Source organism: Dendrobates tinctorius, unplaced genomic scaffold (genome assembly GCF_039654945.1).
Source record: "Dendrobates tinctorius isolate UK_male_01 unplaced genomic scaffold, ASM3965494v1 ptg000019l, whole genome shotgun sequence".
Lineage (NCBI taxonomy): Eukaryota > Metazoa > Chordata > Amphibia > Anura > Dendrobatidae > Dendrobates > Dendrobates tinctorius.
This window is the reverse complement of record NW_027361687.1, coordinates 67,054,618-67,072,310: the sequence shown is the minus strand read 5'-3', so window position 1 is coordinate 67,072,310 and position 17,693 is coordinate 67,054,618. Positions and strand designations below refer to the sequence as shown.

General features: G+C 42.7%; 1 protein-coding gene across 1 annotated transcript in view; it reads right to left on the bottom strand.

Annotated features, from left to right (window-relative positions):
• Positions 1-17,693, bottom strand: part of LOC141083026 (SLAM family member 5-like) — a 151,887-nt gene that overhangs the window by 35,606 nt on the left and 98,588 nt on the right. The window contains exons 6-7 of the mRNA XM_073567171.1: positions 15,228-15,323; positions 7,893-7,973 (exon numbers count right to left, since the gene is read on the bottom strand). Of these exons, the coding sequence (XP_073423272.1) occupies positions 7,893-7,973; positions 15,228-15,323 (177 nt within the window). The remainder of the gene's footprint in view (positions 1-7,892; positions 7,974-15,227; positions 15,324-17,693) is intronic.

Below are 17,693 nucleotides of genomic sequence, written 5' to 3'. Positions count from 1 at the left end.
TAATGGCACTGACACTTGCGGTACAGAATAATATCACTGACACTTGGGGTACAGGATAATGACACTGACACTTGGGGTACAGGATAATGACACTGACACTTGGGGTACAGGATAATGACTCTGATACTCGGGGTACAGGATAATGACACTGACACTCGGGGTACATGATAATGACGCTAACACTTTGGGTACAGGATAATAACACTGACACTTGGGGTACAGGATAATGACACTGACACTTGGGGTACAGGATAATGACACTGACACTTGGGGTACAGGATAATGGTACAGATACTTGGGGTACAGTATAATGGCACTGACACTTGGGGTACAGGATAATGACACTGACACTCGGGGTACATGATAATGACTCTGATACTTGGGGTACAGGATAATGACACTGACACTTGGGGTACAGGATAATGACACTGACACTTGGGGTACAGGATAATGACTCTGATACTCGGGGTACAGGATAATGACACTGAAATTTGGGGTACAGGATAATGACTCTGATACTCGGGGTACAGGATAATGGCACTGACACTCGGGGTACATGATAATGACTCTGATACTCGGGGTACAGGATAATGACACTGACACTTGGGGTACAGGATAATGACACTGACTCTTGGGGTACAGGATAATGACACTGATACTTTTGTTACAGGATAATGACACTGACACTTGGGGTACAGGGTATTGACATTGACACTTGGGGTACAGGATAATGATACTGATACTCGGCGTACAGGATAATGACACTGACACTTGGGGTAGAGAATAATGACACTGACACTTGGGGTACAGGGTATTGACATTGACACTTGGGGTACAGGATAATGATACTGATACTCGGCATACAGGATAATGACCCTGTCACTTGGGGTACAGGACAATGAAACTCTTGGTACAGCATAATGGCATTGATACTTGGGGTACAGGATAATGACACTGACACTTGGTTTACAGGATAATGACACTGATACTTGGGGTACAGGATAATAACACTGACACTTGGGGTACAGGATAATGACACTGACACTTGGGGTACAGGAAAATGACACTGACACTTGGAGTACAGGATAATGACACTGAACTTGGGGTACAGGATAATGACCCTGACACTTGGGGTACAGGATAATGACACTGACAATCGGAGTACAGGATAATGACTCTGACACTTGGGGTACAGGATAATAATACTGACACTTGGGGTACAGGATAATGACACTGACACTTGGGGTACAGGATGATGACACTGACACTTGGGGTACAGGATAATGGCACTGACACTTGGGGTACAGGATAATGACACTGATACTTGGGGTACAGGATAATGACAATAACACTTGGGGTACAGGATAATGATACGGACACTTGGGGTACAGGATAATAATACTGACACTTGGGGTACAGGATAATGACACTGACACATGGGGTACAGGATAATGACACTGACACTTGGGGTACAGGATAATGGCACTAACACTTGGGGTACAGAATAATATCGCTGACACTTGGGGTACAGAATAATATCACTGACACTTGAGGTACAGGATAATGACATTGATACTTGGGGTACAGGATAATGACACTAACACTTGGGGTACAGGATAATGACACTGACACTTGGGGTACAAAATAATATCACTGACACTTGGGGTATAGGATAATGACACTGACACTTGGGGTACAGGATAATGACACTGACACTTGGGGTACAAAATAATATCACTGACACTTGGGGTATAGGATAATGACACTGACACTTGGGGTACAGGATAATGACACCGACACTTGGGGTACAGGATAATGACACTGACACTTGGGGTACATGATAATGACACTGACACTTGGGGTACAGGATAATAATACTGACACTTGGGGTACAGGATAATGACACTGACACTTGGGGTACAGGATAATGACACTGACACTTGGGGTACAGAATAATATCACTGACACTTGGGGTACAGGATAATGACACTAACACTTGGGGTACAGGATAATGACACTGACACTCGGGGTACAGGATAATGATACGGACACTCGGGGTACATGATAATGACTCTGATACTCGGGGTACAGGATAATGACACTGACACTTGGGGTACAGGATAATGACACTGACTCTTGGGGTACAGGATAATGACACTGATACTTTGGGTACAGGATAATGACACTGACACTTGGGGTACAGGGTATTGACACTGACACTTGGGGTGCAGGGTATTGACATTGACACTTGGGGTACAAGATAATGATACTGATACTCGGCGTACAGGATAATGACCCTGTCACTTGGGGTACAGGACAATAAAACTCTTGGTACAGCATAATGGCATTGATACTTGGTGTACAGGATAATGACATTGACACTTGGGGTACAGGATAATGACACTGACACTTGGGGTACAGGAAAATGACACTGACACTTGGAGTACAGGATAATGACACTGATACTTGGGGTACAGGATAATGACACTGACACTTGGGGTACAGGATAATGACACTGACACTTGGAGTACAGGATAATGACACTGATACTTGGGGTACAGGATAATGACCCTGACACTTGGGGTACAGGATAATGACACTGACACTTGGGGTACAGGATAATGATACAGACACTCGGAGTACAGGATAATGACACTGACACTTGGGGTACAGGATAATAATACTGACACTTGGGGTACAGGATGATGACACTGACACTTGGGGTACAGGATAATGGCACTGACACTTGGGGTACAGGATAATGACACTGATACTTGGGGTACAGGATAATGACACTAACACTTGGGGTACAGGATAATGATACGGACTCTGGGGGTACAGGATAATAATACTGACACTTGGGGTACATGATAATGACACTGACACTTGGGGTACAGGATAATGACACTGACACTTGGGGTACAGAATAATATCACTGACACTTGAGGTACAGGATAATGACATTGATACTTGGGGTACAGGATAATGACACTGACACTTGGGGTACAGGATAATGACACTGACACTTGGGGTACAAAATAATATCACTGACACTTGGGGTATAGGATAATGACACTGACACTTGGGGTACAGGATAATGACACTGACACTTGGGGTACAGGATAATGACACTGACACTTGGGGTACAAAATAATATCACTGACACTTGGGGTACAGGATAATGGCACTAACAATTGGGGTACAGAATAATATCACTAACACTTGGGGTACAGGATAATGACACTGACACTTGGGGTACAGGATAATGAGACTGACACTTGGGGTACAAAATAATATCACTGACACTTGGGGTACAGGATATTGACACTGACACTTGGGGTACAGGATAATGACACTGACACTTGGGGTTCAAAATAATATCACTGACACTTGGGGTATAGGATAATGACACTGACACTTGGGGTACAGGATAATGACACTGACACGTGGGGTACAGGATAATAATACTGACACTTGGGGTACAGGATAATGATACTGATACTCGGCGTACAGGATAATGACCCTGTCACTTGGGGTACAGGACAATGAAACTCTTGGTACAGCATAATGGCATTGATACTTGGTGTACAGGATAATGACATTGACACTTGGGGTACAGGATAATGACACTGACACTTGGTTTACAGGATAATGACACTGACACTTGGGGTACAAGATAATGACACTGACACTTGGGGTACAGGATAATGGCACTGACACTTGGGGTACAGAATAATATCACTGACACTTGGGGTACAGGATAATGACACTGACACTTGGGGTACAGGATAATGACACTGACACTTGGGGTACAGGATAATGATACGGACACTCGGGGTACAGGATAATGACACTGACACTTGGGGTACAGGATAATGACACTGACACTTGGGGTACAGGATAATGGCACTAACAATTGGGGTACAGAATAATATCACTAACACTTGGGGTACAGGATAATGACACTGACACTTGGGGTACAGGATAATGAGACTGACACTTGGGGTACAAAATAATATCACTGACACTTGGGGTACAGGATAATGACACTGACACTTGGGGTACAGGATAATGACACTGACACTTGGGGTTCAAAATAATATCACTGACACTTGGGGTATAGGATAATGACACTGACACTTGGGGTACAGGATAATGACACTGACACTTGGGGTACAGGATAATAATACTGACACTTGGGGTACAGGATAATGATACTGATACTCGGCATACAGGATAATGACCCTGTCACTTGGGGTACAGGACAATGAAACTCTTGGTACAGCATAATGGCATTGATACTTGGTGTACAGGATAATGACATTGACACTTGGGGTACAGGATAATGACACTGACACTTGGTTTACAGGATAATGACACTGATACTTGGGGTACAGGATAATGACACTGACACTTGGGGTACAGGATAATGACACTGACACTTGGGGTACAGGAAAATGACACTGACACTTGGAGTACAGGATAATGACACTGACACTTGGTGTACAGGATAATGACCCTGACACTTGGGGTACAGGATAATGATACGGACACTCGGAGTACAGGATAATGACACTGACACTTGGGGTACAGGATAATAATACTGACACTTGGGGTACAGGATAATGACACTGACACTTGGGGTACAGGATGATGACACTGACACTTGGGGTACAGGATAATGGCACTGACACTTGGGGTACAGGATAATGACACTGATACTTGGGGTACAGGATAATGACACTAACACTTGGGGTACAGGATAATGACACTGACACTTGGGGTACAGGATAATGGCACTGACACTTGGGGTACAGGATAATGATACAGACACTTGGGGTACAGGATTATAATACTGACACTTGGGGTACAGGATAATGATACTGACACTTGGGGTACAGGATAATGACACTGACACTTGGGGTACAGGATAATGGCACTAACACTTGGGGTACAGAATAATATCACTGACACTTGGGGTACAGAATAATATCACTGACACTTGAGGTACAGGATAATGACATTGATACTTGGGGTACAGGGTAATGACACTGACACTTGGGGTACAGGATAATGACACTGACACTTGGGGTACAAAATAATATCACTGACAGTTGGGGTATAAGATAATGACACTGACACTTGGGGTACAGGATAATGACACTGACACTTGGGGTACAGGATAATGACACTGACTCTTGGGGTGCAAAATAATATCACTGACACTTGGGGTATAGGATAATGACACTGACACTTGGGGTACAGGATAATGACACTGACACTTGGGGTACAGGATAATACTACTGACACTTGGGGTACAGGATAATAATACTGACACTTGGGGTACAGGATAATGACACTGACACTTGGGGTACAGGATAATGACACTGACACTTGGGGTACAGGATAATGGCACTGACACTTGGGGTACAGAATAATATCACTGACACTTGGGGTACAGGATAATGACACTGACACTTGGGGTACATGATAATGACACTGACACTTGGGGTACAGGATAATGATACGGACACTCGGGGTACAGGATAATGACATTGACACTTGGGGTACAGGATAATAATACTGACACTTGGGGTACAGGATAATGACACTGATACTTGGGGTACAGGATAATGACACTGACACTTGGGGTACAGGATAATGGCACTAACAATTGGGGTACAGAATAATATCACTAACACTTGGGGTACAGGATAATGACACTGACACTTGGGGTACAGGATAATGACACTGACACTTGGGGTACAGGATAATGGCACTAACAATTGGGGTACAGAATAATATCACTAACACTTGGGGTACAGGATAATGACACTGACACTTGGGGTACAGGATAATGACACTGACACTTGGGGTACAAAATAATATCACTGACACTTGGGGTACAGGATAATGACACTGACACTTGGGGTACAGGATAATGACACTGACACTTGGGGTTCAAAATAATATCACTGACACTTGGGGTACAGGATAATGACACTGACACTTGGGGTACAAAATAATATCACTGACACTTGGGGTACAGGATAATGACACTGACACTTGGGGTACAGGATAATAATACTGACACTTGGGGTACAGGATAATGACACTGACACTTGGGGTACAGGATAATGACACTGACACCTGGGGTACAGGATAATGGCACTGACACTTGGGGTACAGAATAATATCACTGACACTTGGGGTACAGGATAATGACACTGACACTTGGGGTACAGGATAATGACACTGACACTTGGGGTACAGGATAATGATACGGACACTCGGGGTACAGGATAATGATACGGACACTCAGGGTACAGGATAATGACACTGACACTTGGGGTACAGGATAATAATACTGACACTTGGGGTACAGGATAATGACACTGACACTTGGGGTACAGGATAATGACACTGACACTTGGGGTACAGGATAATGACTCTGATACTCGGGGTACAGGATAATAATACTGACACTTGGGGTACAGGATAATGACACTGACACTTGGGGTACAGGATAATGACACTGACTCTTGGGGTACAGGATAATGGCACTGACACTTGGGGTACAGAATAATATCACTGACACTTGGGGTACAGGATAATGACACTGACACTTGGGGTACAGGATAATGACACTGACACTTGGGGTACAGGATAATGACTCTGATACTCGGGGTACAGGATAATGACACTGACACTCGGGGTACATGATAATGACCCTAACACTTGGGGTACAGGATAATAACACTGACACTTGGGGTACAGGATAATGACACTGACACTTGGGGTACAGGATAATGACACTGACACTTGGGGTACAGGATAATGGTACAGATACTTGGGGTACAGGATAATGGCACTGACACTTGGGGTACAGGATAATGACACTAACACTTGGGGTACAGGATAATGACTCTGATACTCGGGGTACAGGATAATGACAGTGATACTTGGGGTACAGGATAATGACTCTGATACTCGGGGTACAGGATAATGACATTGACACTCGGGGTACATGATAATGACTCTGATACTTGGGGTACAGGATAATGACACTGACACTTGGGGTACAGGATAATGAGACTGACACTTGGGGTACAGGATAATGACTCTGATACTCGGGGTACAGGATAATGACACTGACACTTGGGGTACAGGATAATGACTCTGATACTCGGGGTACATGATAATGGCACTGACACTCGGGGTACATGATAATGACTCTGATACTCGGGGTACAGGATAATGACACTGACACTTGGGGTACAGGATAATGACTCTGATACTCGGGGTACAGGATAATGGCACTGACACTTGGGGTACAGGATAATGACACTGACACTCGGGGTACAGGATAATGACACTGACAGTTGGGGTACAGTATAATGACACTAACACTTGGGGTACAGGATAATGACACTGACACTTGGGGTACAGGATAATGACACTGACACTTGGGGTACAGGATAATGGCACTGACACTCGGGGTACAGGATAATGACTCTGATACTCGGGGTACAGGATAATGACACTGACACTTGGGGTACATGATAATGACTCTGACACTCGGTACAGGACAATGACACTAATACTCGGGGTACATGATAATCACTCTGATACTCGGGGTACAGGATAATGACACTGACACTTGGGGTACAGGATAATGACACTGACACTTGGGGTACAGGATAATGACACTGACACTTGGGGTACAGGATAATGGCACTGACACTCGGGGTACAGGATAATGACTCTGATACTCGGGGTACAGGATAATGACACTGACACTTGGGGTACAGGATAATGACACTGATACTCGGGGTACATGATAATGACTCTGATACTCGGGGTACAGGATAATGACACTGAGTGTAATATACCTTTGTTGATTGAACCGTACTGTACACAGTTTCTAATGAGCTGAGCGTGTTCTCTGCTGCCTTCTTTTGAGAATTTGTTTTCTGAAATAAAAATAGAACGTTTCTGATAATGTAGTGCTGTGTCCTTCTATCACTTACATCTTGTAATTATTTATTTCTTTTACATAGATTTTCTGCATGTTCCATAAGTAAACAGTTTTCATGAATTCTAGAGAACACAGGTTCATTTTCAATTTTTGTTTTTTTTTACATTTTCTGCTGTTCAATGTTCGGAGTTTATGAAAGTCATAGTATAAAGGGGGAGGCTCCTGCTGCAGGTAGTTGTCTTAGGCCGGGGTCACACTAGATAGAAATACGGACGAGTGAGCGGCGTAAAAACCACGCATTACACACGGACAAATGATTCTCTATGGGTTTACTCCCAACAGCCGTATATTTGTCGTGCATATTTTACGGGCCGAGACAATCGCAGCATGCTGCGATTGCAGTGTATTCCGGCTGAAATACGCCAATGCAAGTCTATGGGTGCGCAAAAACAACGCATTACACACAGACCACACGTGTGACTTGCGAGAAATACGCACCCAGTGTCCTTTACAAAAGCCGACAATTCAGTGCGCGATACTGTAAAATCACACTGACATTTTTAATAAAGAAATGAAAGAATAGATATATACACATAGGATACAGATATATATATATATATACATGTCATTGAGACACTCATACAGTTAGGTCCATATATATTTGGACAGAGACCACATTTTTCTAATTTTGGTTCTAGACATTACCACAATGAATTTTAAACAAAACAATTCAGATGCAGTTGAAGTTCAGACTTTCAGCTTTCATTTGAGGGTATCCACATTAAAATTGGATGAAGGGTTTAGGAGTTTCTGCTCCTTAACATGTGCCACCCTGTTTTTAAAGGGACCAAAAGTAATTGGACAATTGACTCCAAGGCTATTTCATGCACAGGTGTGGGTAATCCCTTCGATATGTCATTCTCAATTAAGCAGATAAAAGGCCTGGAGTTGATTTGAGGTGTGGTGCTTGCATTTGGAAGGTTTTGCTGTGATGGAAACAGTGGTCAAAGGAGCTCTCCATGCAGGTGAAACAAACCATCCTTAAGCTGCAAAAACAGAAAAATCCCATCCGAGAAATTGCTACAACATTAGGAGTGGCATAAACTACAGTTTGGTACATCCTGAGAAAGAAAGAAAGCACTGGTGAACTCATCAATGCAAAAAGACCTGGGCGCCCGAGGAAGACAACAGTGGTGGATGATCGCAGAATAATTTCCATGGTGAAGAGAAACCCCTTCACAACAGCCAACCAAGTGAACAACACTCTCCAGGAGGTAGGCGCATCAATATCCAAATCTACCATAAAGAGAAGACTGCATGAAAGTAAATACAGAGGGTTCACTGCACGGTGCAAGCCACTCATAAGCATCAAGAATAAAAAGGCAAGACTGGACTTTGCTAAAAAACATCTAAAAAAGCCAGCACAGTTCTGGAAGAACATTCTTTGGACAGATGAAAAGTATGGTGAAGGCGTGGTACAGCTCATGATCCAAAGCATACCACATCATCTGTAAAACACGGCAGAGGCAGTGTGATGGCTTGGGCATGCATGGCTGCCAATGGCACTGGGTCACTAGTGTTTATTGATGATGTGACACAGGACAGAAGCAGCAGAATGAATTCTGAGGTATTCAGAGCCATACTGTGTGCTCAGATCCAGCCAAATGCAGCCAAACTGATTGGTCGTCGTTTCATATTACAGATGGCAATGGCCCAAAACATAAAGCCAAAGCAACCCAGGAGTTTATTAAAGCAAAGAAGTGGAATATTCTTGAATGGCCAAGTCAGTCACCTGATCTCAACCCAATTGAGCATGCATTTCACTTGTTAAAGACTAAACTTCAGACAGAAAGGCCCACAAACAAACAGCACCTGAAAACCACCGCAGTGAAGGCCTGGCAGAGCATCAAAAAGGAGGAAACACAGCGTCTGGTGATGTCCATGAGTTCAAGACTTCAGGCAGTCATTGCCAACAAAGGGTTTTCAACCAAGTACTAGAAATTAACATTTTATTTACAATTATTTAATCTGTCCAATTACTTTTGGTCCCTTTGGCACATGTTAAGGAGCTGAAACTCCTAAACCCTTCATCCAATTTTAATGTGGATACCCTCAAATGAAAGCTGAAAGTCTGAACTTCAACTGCATCTGAATTGTTTTGTTTAAAATTCATTGTGGTAATGTCTAGAACCAAAATTAGAAAAATGTTGTCTCTGTCCAAATATATATGGGCCTAACAGTGTATATTGTGGTGTAGTGACCACTGTGTCCACTAGGGGGCGCTGTATGGATGTCCCAGGAGAGTGGATAAATGGCAAGATACTGAATGACCGTTATGTATCTCAAGTTGGGTGGCCTTGAGATGGAGATTTATGTGTGTGTTAATCAGCAGTGATACTGCTGAGGTGCTGGTTCAATGTGTCAGGGACTGGTTACCTACAAACCCACCCAGGGGGTGTTTAATAACGCTATTGTAAAGTGTATATGTGTGTGTGAAGGACCTGTGATGAGGTCATAGTCATGTGACCCGGTGGGCGTGGCTTTGGACCATATAATGTGGCCAGGGTAGGTCACATGGGGGTGAATGCTGGGACTTGGTTGGTCCAGTGTGGAAGGTCCCGTCTGAGTGAGATGGGGCTGCCTTCTGACAGCAAGTGAATGCTGTGTTAATGGCTGCACGTGCCTGGTAATTCCCTGGAGGGAATGGACGTCTGCCGCATGATGGTGAAGGAACCATGAGTGACCCTGACGTGGGTTAGATAACGCTGAGACTGAAGAGCCTGTGTAATGGACATTTGCTTAACCTGTGTGATATAAGGATAACCAGAGTGAAGCTATAATGGACACGATGCTGTTATATGAACTTTATGTTGCTTCTATGGGTTTATGCTGCTGAATAAACCGCCTGGACTGTTATGAAGTTATGAAAACATGGTGCCAGATGTGCTTTGTACACTGCCTAGCAAGGATCCCCTAACTGAATGACAACGCTACCTCACTATATATATTTGACACATGGTTTACATACAGTAAACCATTTCATTTCATGCATTTTCTTATATGTCCCTGACTAATAATTAAATTAGGGTTTGTGTGTAAAATTTGGGACGTCTAGGTGTTAAATTAAGGGGTTAATTCGTTGGAAAAAATGCGAGGGCTCCCGCGGCAAAATCGCAACTAGAGAGGTAAAGCAGGTGAGTGAGGGCAGATTGAGAGAGACCATTGTTTTTGCCCCCCCTGGCAACAAAAATCTGCCCCCAGTCACCCCAGAAAAGGCGCATCTATAAGGCTGGTTTCACACTTGCGTATTTTAGCGCTGCGCCTCGTGCGCTATCGTGCGCATGCGCATTGCTCCCCTATCTTTAACACGGGTGCGCATGGTCTAGCGTATGCATGCGTTTTTATGCGTTTTAATGCACATGCGTTTTTTGTAGTGTGCGCCTAGGCGCGCCGGACACAACCTGTTGCATTTTTGGTCCGTCCGACCAGTCTCAAAAAAACGCATGCGCACGTTAGCGCATGGAATGTGCACAAAACCAGCATTACAGTCTATGGGAAGGCACGCGTGCACTAGGACATGCGCACGCATGTGTTTAAAATTGCATGCGTTTTTTTTATTTAACATGGTGACAAACTGGTTAAATAGCATGCGCAAAAAAACAGCAAACGCATGTAAAACACATGATGCGTTTTTTGCATGCATTTGGTATGCGCATGAGGCACAGCGCAAAAAACGCTAGTGTGAAACTAGCCTTAGATGCGCCTTTTCTGGCACTTATCCTCTCTATTCCCATTGCCCTGTAGTGGTGGCTAATGGGTATTAATATGGGTTAATGAGCGTGGGAAAAAATACAGAAACTTTCCCACGCTTGTTAGTTCATCTCATGGCAGCCAGGAAGGCTGCACAGAGATTAAATAATTTCTTCTGGCAGTGGTTTACATGAGGCTGGTCACATTAACACCGGTCCCTGTGAAAACCACTTATCCATTTCTGATGGATTGCAGCGGGGGACGTGACTGAGCAGCGGAGAGGTCAGGATATTGTTGTTTTTTTGTTTTCTTTTTGTTACAGATCCATGGTTTATTTATGGATTTCCAGAGCAATAAATCTTGTCAAAAACTAGGTGGCTTTATTTCATTAAAATAATTTTTAATTAATGTCTGTGTGTGTTTTTTAACCGTTTAATAGTCTAGGGTTAATAATGGATAAGTGTCTAATTGACACCTCTCCATTATTAATAGGCTTAATATCACCTTCCAATTGCAAGGTGATATTAATCCATTAATATTAACCCATTAGCTACTGCAAGGAGGGCAATGGTAATAGAGAGGATAAGTGCCAGAAAAGGCACATCTTATAGATGCGCCTTTTCTGGGGTGTCTGGGGGCAGATTTTTGTAGCCGGGGGGGGCCAAAAACAATGGTTTCTCTCATGACTATTAAAATCTACCCTCACTCACCTGTTTTACCTCTCTGGATGCGATTTTGTCGCGGGAGCCCTCAAATTTTTTTCCAACGAATAAACCCCTTAATTTAACACCTAGACATCCCAAATTTTACACACAAACCCTAATCTAATTATTAGTCAGGGACATATAAAAAATACATGAAATGAAATGGTTGACTGTATGTAAACCATGTGTCACTTCATGTCGGGTTTTGGATTGATTTTACAGAAGCCGGCAATTGAATTAACGGCTATTCTACTATGTAGAAATCTATGAAATGTGAATATATGTATATGTGTATCAATGACACGTGTGTGTATATATATATATATATATATATATAAAAGGGAACAGCACAGTACTTAGCTTTGGGTGCATGGCCCCTGGCAGAAAGTCCTATTTTCAGCCACAATTTCAATATTTATTCCAAAAAAAGGCAGCACTCAATAGTAACTTTTTTCAAAGTAGTAGGTGAGTTTTATTCAGCCCACATATCAAGGCTATATATATGCATTCTATGTGTCTATATCTATTATTTCGTTTCTGTTAGAAACTCTGTCCTAGGGCTCCATTATATGTCCATTTTGCAAGGCGGCGAGAAAATCTCGCCATACGGATTGCTTACGGATTACATACGGATGCTTACATGCGCAAAATACGCGACCACACCTTGATTACGGATGACATACGGAGCACTGTTTAGGGGACATTTCTCCGTATTAAGTGTGGAAAGTACGGACCGTATTTCTCGTCGGTTAGTGTGACCCCGGCCTTATGGCTAGATGCATTACTGATAGGTTGCTTTGTTGGGAGGAGATGTGTTAACCTGATTTTGAATGACTGATTTGTGGTATTTTTTCCATAACATTTTAATTTTGATAGTGTTTTCAGTGTTTTACTTTATAACTTTAATTACCACAGAAACCCAAAAGGATTAAACAAAAGGATGAGAATAAGAAAACCTGATATTACATGGCATTTTCAATGAAACATCATTTTGATCCTATTTTCACTCATTTATTTCTTAGTTTTAATTAATACAGAACACTAAAGAAGATCAAACAGAAATATGAAATTAAAGAATTACATAAGGTGGAGCCCTTTGCTGCAGCCAGTTGTCATACGGCCAGATAGTGTGATAACAAGTGGCTCTGTTGGAAGCATCTGATCTTGTATGGGTGAGTATGGCTTTCTTACATGAAAAGTAATTTTGATCCCATTTTTAGTGTTTTTTTTTCAGTTTTAAATACTCCCCAAAAACCTGAATAAAGTGATGTGATTAAGGAATTGCATAAGGAGCACAATAAGGAGTTTCCTGCTGTAGAGAGTTTTCTTACAGCCAGATATTTTTCTCTCTGACTTGTTGGGAACAGGTGTTTTTACCTACTCTTGTGTTGGGGAGTGTGGCATTTTTCCATGAAACTTAACTTTGATACTGTTTTAAGTTATTCATTTTTGAGCTTTAGTTGCCACAGAAAATTAAAAATATCAAACAAAAGGATGAAAACAAAGAATTGCAAAGAAGGGGAGAGGCTCCTGCTGAAGCCAGTTGTCATACAGCCAGATATAGTGCTAATTGGTTGATCAACTGCAAGCAACTGTTATAACCTGATTTATTATGGGTGAGTATAGCTTTTTTCGTGAAATGTTATAATTTTGATAATATTGTCAGTGATTTATTTTTCAGTTTTAATCACTACAAGAAAGACACCCAAAAACCTGAACAAAATGATAAGATTAAGGAAGTGCATAAGGAGGAAGAATATGAGGTTCCTGCTGCCAGTTGTCATACAGCCAGATACTGTACTACTAAGCTGTTGCATTGTGAACAGGTGCTTTCACCTGATCAAGTCTTTGGGAGTATGCCATTTTTACATGAAAAATTATCATCTTGATTCTATTTTCACAGATATATTCTTGAGTTGTAATTAGAACCAAGAAAAAAATAAAAGATCAAGCTAAGGAGAAAATAAGTAATTGCATAAGGGGAAAGCTCATGCTATAGTCAGTTGTTATACAGTCAGATACATAACTTCCAGGTTGTTCAGTTGGGAATAGTTGTTTTCGCCTGACCTTCTGCTGAGGAGTATGGGATTTTTACATTAAATTTTTTTTTTTATAAATTCTTTATTTGATCCAATTTTCTGTAAGCTATTTTTGCGTTTTAATAATTCTGGAAAACTAAGAAAAAAGATCAAACAAAATGATGAGACTAAGGTCGGGATCACACATGCGAGAAACACAGCCGGGTCTCGCATGTTAATACCCGGCACTGCCATCGGCACTCGGGAGAGGAGCCTGCGGCTACTTGTATTGCTATGCAGTCGCACACTCTGCTCCTGAGTGCCGGCAGCATTGCCGGGTGTTAACATGCGAGACCCGGCTGTGTTTCTCGCATGTGTAATCACGGCCTAAGGATTGCATAAAGTGGAGCATGAGCTGGGAGGCTCCTGCTGCAGCCAGTTGTCTAACAGCCAGATACAGTATTGGATGTTCTTATAGGAATACATAGTTTTAACCTAATCTTGAATGGCATTTTTCAGTGAAACATTGCAGTTTTTATCTTATTTTTATTTTTTGAGATTTAATTTTGACAGAAAACAAAAATATATCAAACTAAAAGATAAAATTAAGGATTTTATATATATACGTTATTTAAGGGATCAGACATTGACTTACAGAGTCATCCCCTATTGAGGTTCAAGATACTTTTCTGTCTTTGAGTGAAAAGATATTTCGCCTGCTGGGAAAACATTGCGTGAAAGAATCAGAACGCTTTGTGACACCGGATGAGAACATACCTTGGCATGCTGGACCTCACTATATACAGTTAGGGATTGTTGCTCTTTTTGACGCTCATGATAAAGATTTTCCTCTTGTAATGGAATCTCTCCCACCTTTAAAATTAATTCAGAAATATATGGAAAAATGGGAAATCCGCTAACTTTCATTTAGGAAAGAGAAGAATTATAAACCAGGTAAGAAGTCTTCAGTTTCATCAGGGCATTATACTCAAGACCCCATTATCTACAGCAGAATAAATCCAATACTAGACTAACAGCTGCACAAATTCCTAGCAGATCATCTGCATTCAGTTTATACTGTAAGACATTATAAATATCACAATATCCTAGTATCCGATATCTACCAATTACTAGATATGAGAAAATTTGTTCGGATTTGGATCAACATCGAAAATTGTTTTTGCAATATTTGTCGAACACAGCCGAACGTCATTAGAGTCAATGGGAGTAGAAATTACCGAATATGTTCAGAACCGATCATAAGACAAACATTCGGCACGAATAGTGTTAGAATACGGCAAATTCAGATTCGGGGACAAATTCCGAACAAATTCACTCATCTCTACTAGTGTTGAGCATTCCGATACCGCAAGTATCTGGTATAGGCCGATATTAGCGGTATCGGAATTCCGATACTGACTTCCGATACTTTTGTCATATCGGATTCCGGAATCGGAATCGGAAGTTCCCATCATGCTATGAGCCTTCTTGCTTTGATTAAGCCAATGGGAATCCTCCGAAGTGTGGGCACATCCTGTTAGGCATGTAGGCATGTTAACTATTGGCATGGCTGTGATTGGCTGCCGAAATGATGTCATGATGCACTATAAAAGCCACCGCAGCCGCCATTTCTGGTTCACTCTGCTGTGATTTCAGTTAGGGACAGGCTGCTGTAGAAGACTGTGAGGGACAGTTAGAAATAGCGATTCCACCAAACATCTAGTGCTTTACCCAGGCTACATAAACCACCACTGTAGCCTTCTTTGCCCTAGCAGCAGTGTTCACAGCTGTCTGCAAGGGCTGTGTGAGTGCAGCTCACGCTGTGGAGTGGGTCCTGCAGCCACGTCAGGCTGTAGGCCACCCAGTGTGATCACTGCTGCCTCATACATCTTTTAATTTTTGAGCTGCATTTTTTACATAATTTCAATCTAGTGTGCTTCCATCCGTATCCATATACGTTGGTTGCAAACACTAGTAGTAGACAGCGGAGCCTTTCTGCAGCCTTTCAGTGCTAGTGTCCACTTTGCTGCACTGTTCACGGCTGTCTGAGAGGTCTCTGACTGTGTGTGAGTGCAGCTCACGCTGAGTAGTGTGTCCTGCAGCTACGTCTGGTTGTAGGACACTCAGCGTGTCACTGCCTCACACATTTTTCTTTTATTGCAGCTCATTTTTTCTTCTATTAGTGTGCATCCATCCGTCTCCATCTACGGTGGTTGCAAACACTATATAGGAGTACACAGCGGAGCCTTTCTGCAGCCTGTCAGTGCCAGTGCCCAATAAGCTGCACTGTTCACGGCTGTCTGAGAGGTCTCTGACTGTGTGTGAGTGCAGCTCACGCAGAGTAGAGTGTCCTGCAGCTACGTCTGGTTGTAGGATGCTCAACGTGCGTCACTGCCTCACACGTATTTGTCTTTGAGTGCAGCTCATTTTTTCTTCTCCTATTAGTGTGCATCCATCCATATCCATCAACATTGGTTGGTTGCAAACACTATATAGGAGTAGATAGAGGAGCCTTTTTTTCTGGCTTGTGCCCTGCCGGCGCAGCCAGATTAGTATTACCCAATTTTTTTGGAGCCTCATCTTTTGCATTGTAGGTTACCTGCCTGCATTGTAATAGCTCCAAAAAGTTGGTGATACTATCAGTTTCAATTCTTTGTTCACATACTTTGAGTTTGTTTCCAACAAAGAAACCACAAAAAAAGTTCACCAAACACTACATTTGGAACTTGTGTAGGCCACATCAGCTCCTATTAAAGTGTAGTCCACACACACACACTTCATAAAATTAGTGGGCGTGGGCGTGGGCATGGAGTTTCAGCAGGGAGAGGACGTGGGGATTCTGCAGGGAGAGGACGTGGGGATTCTGCAGGTAGAGGACGTGGGGATTCTGGGCCTGCTGCAGGCACCAGTGGATCAGCATCCCCCAGTTTTAGCAGGCAACAGTCCTTTATGCGCAGCTTTGTAGGACCTCAACGTACCCCACTGCTGCGGGAGGAACAAATTGAAGCCGTTGTCGGATGGATGGCAGCTAACGCATCGACTTCAATTACTTCCACAGCCTCTCAGGACCAGAGCACCGAAGAGCAGCCATCTGTCTCTTCACCACCTGCCAAAGTGCCCAGGCAGTCAGAGAGACATGGACAGGAGCCATCACAGTCTCTACTTCTGTTCTCGGAATCTGTTGGCTTGGAAAGAGGGGGCCAGCCAAGCAGCATTCCTGAATGTGAAGAAGAGGGAGTATGC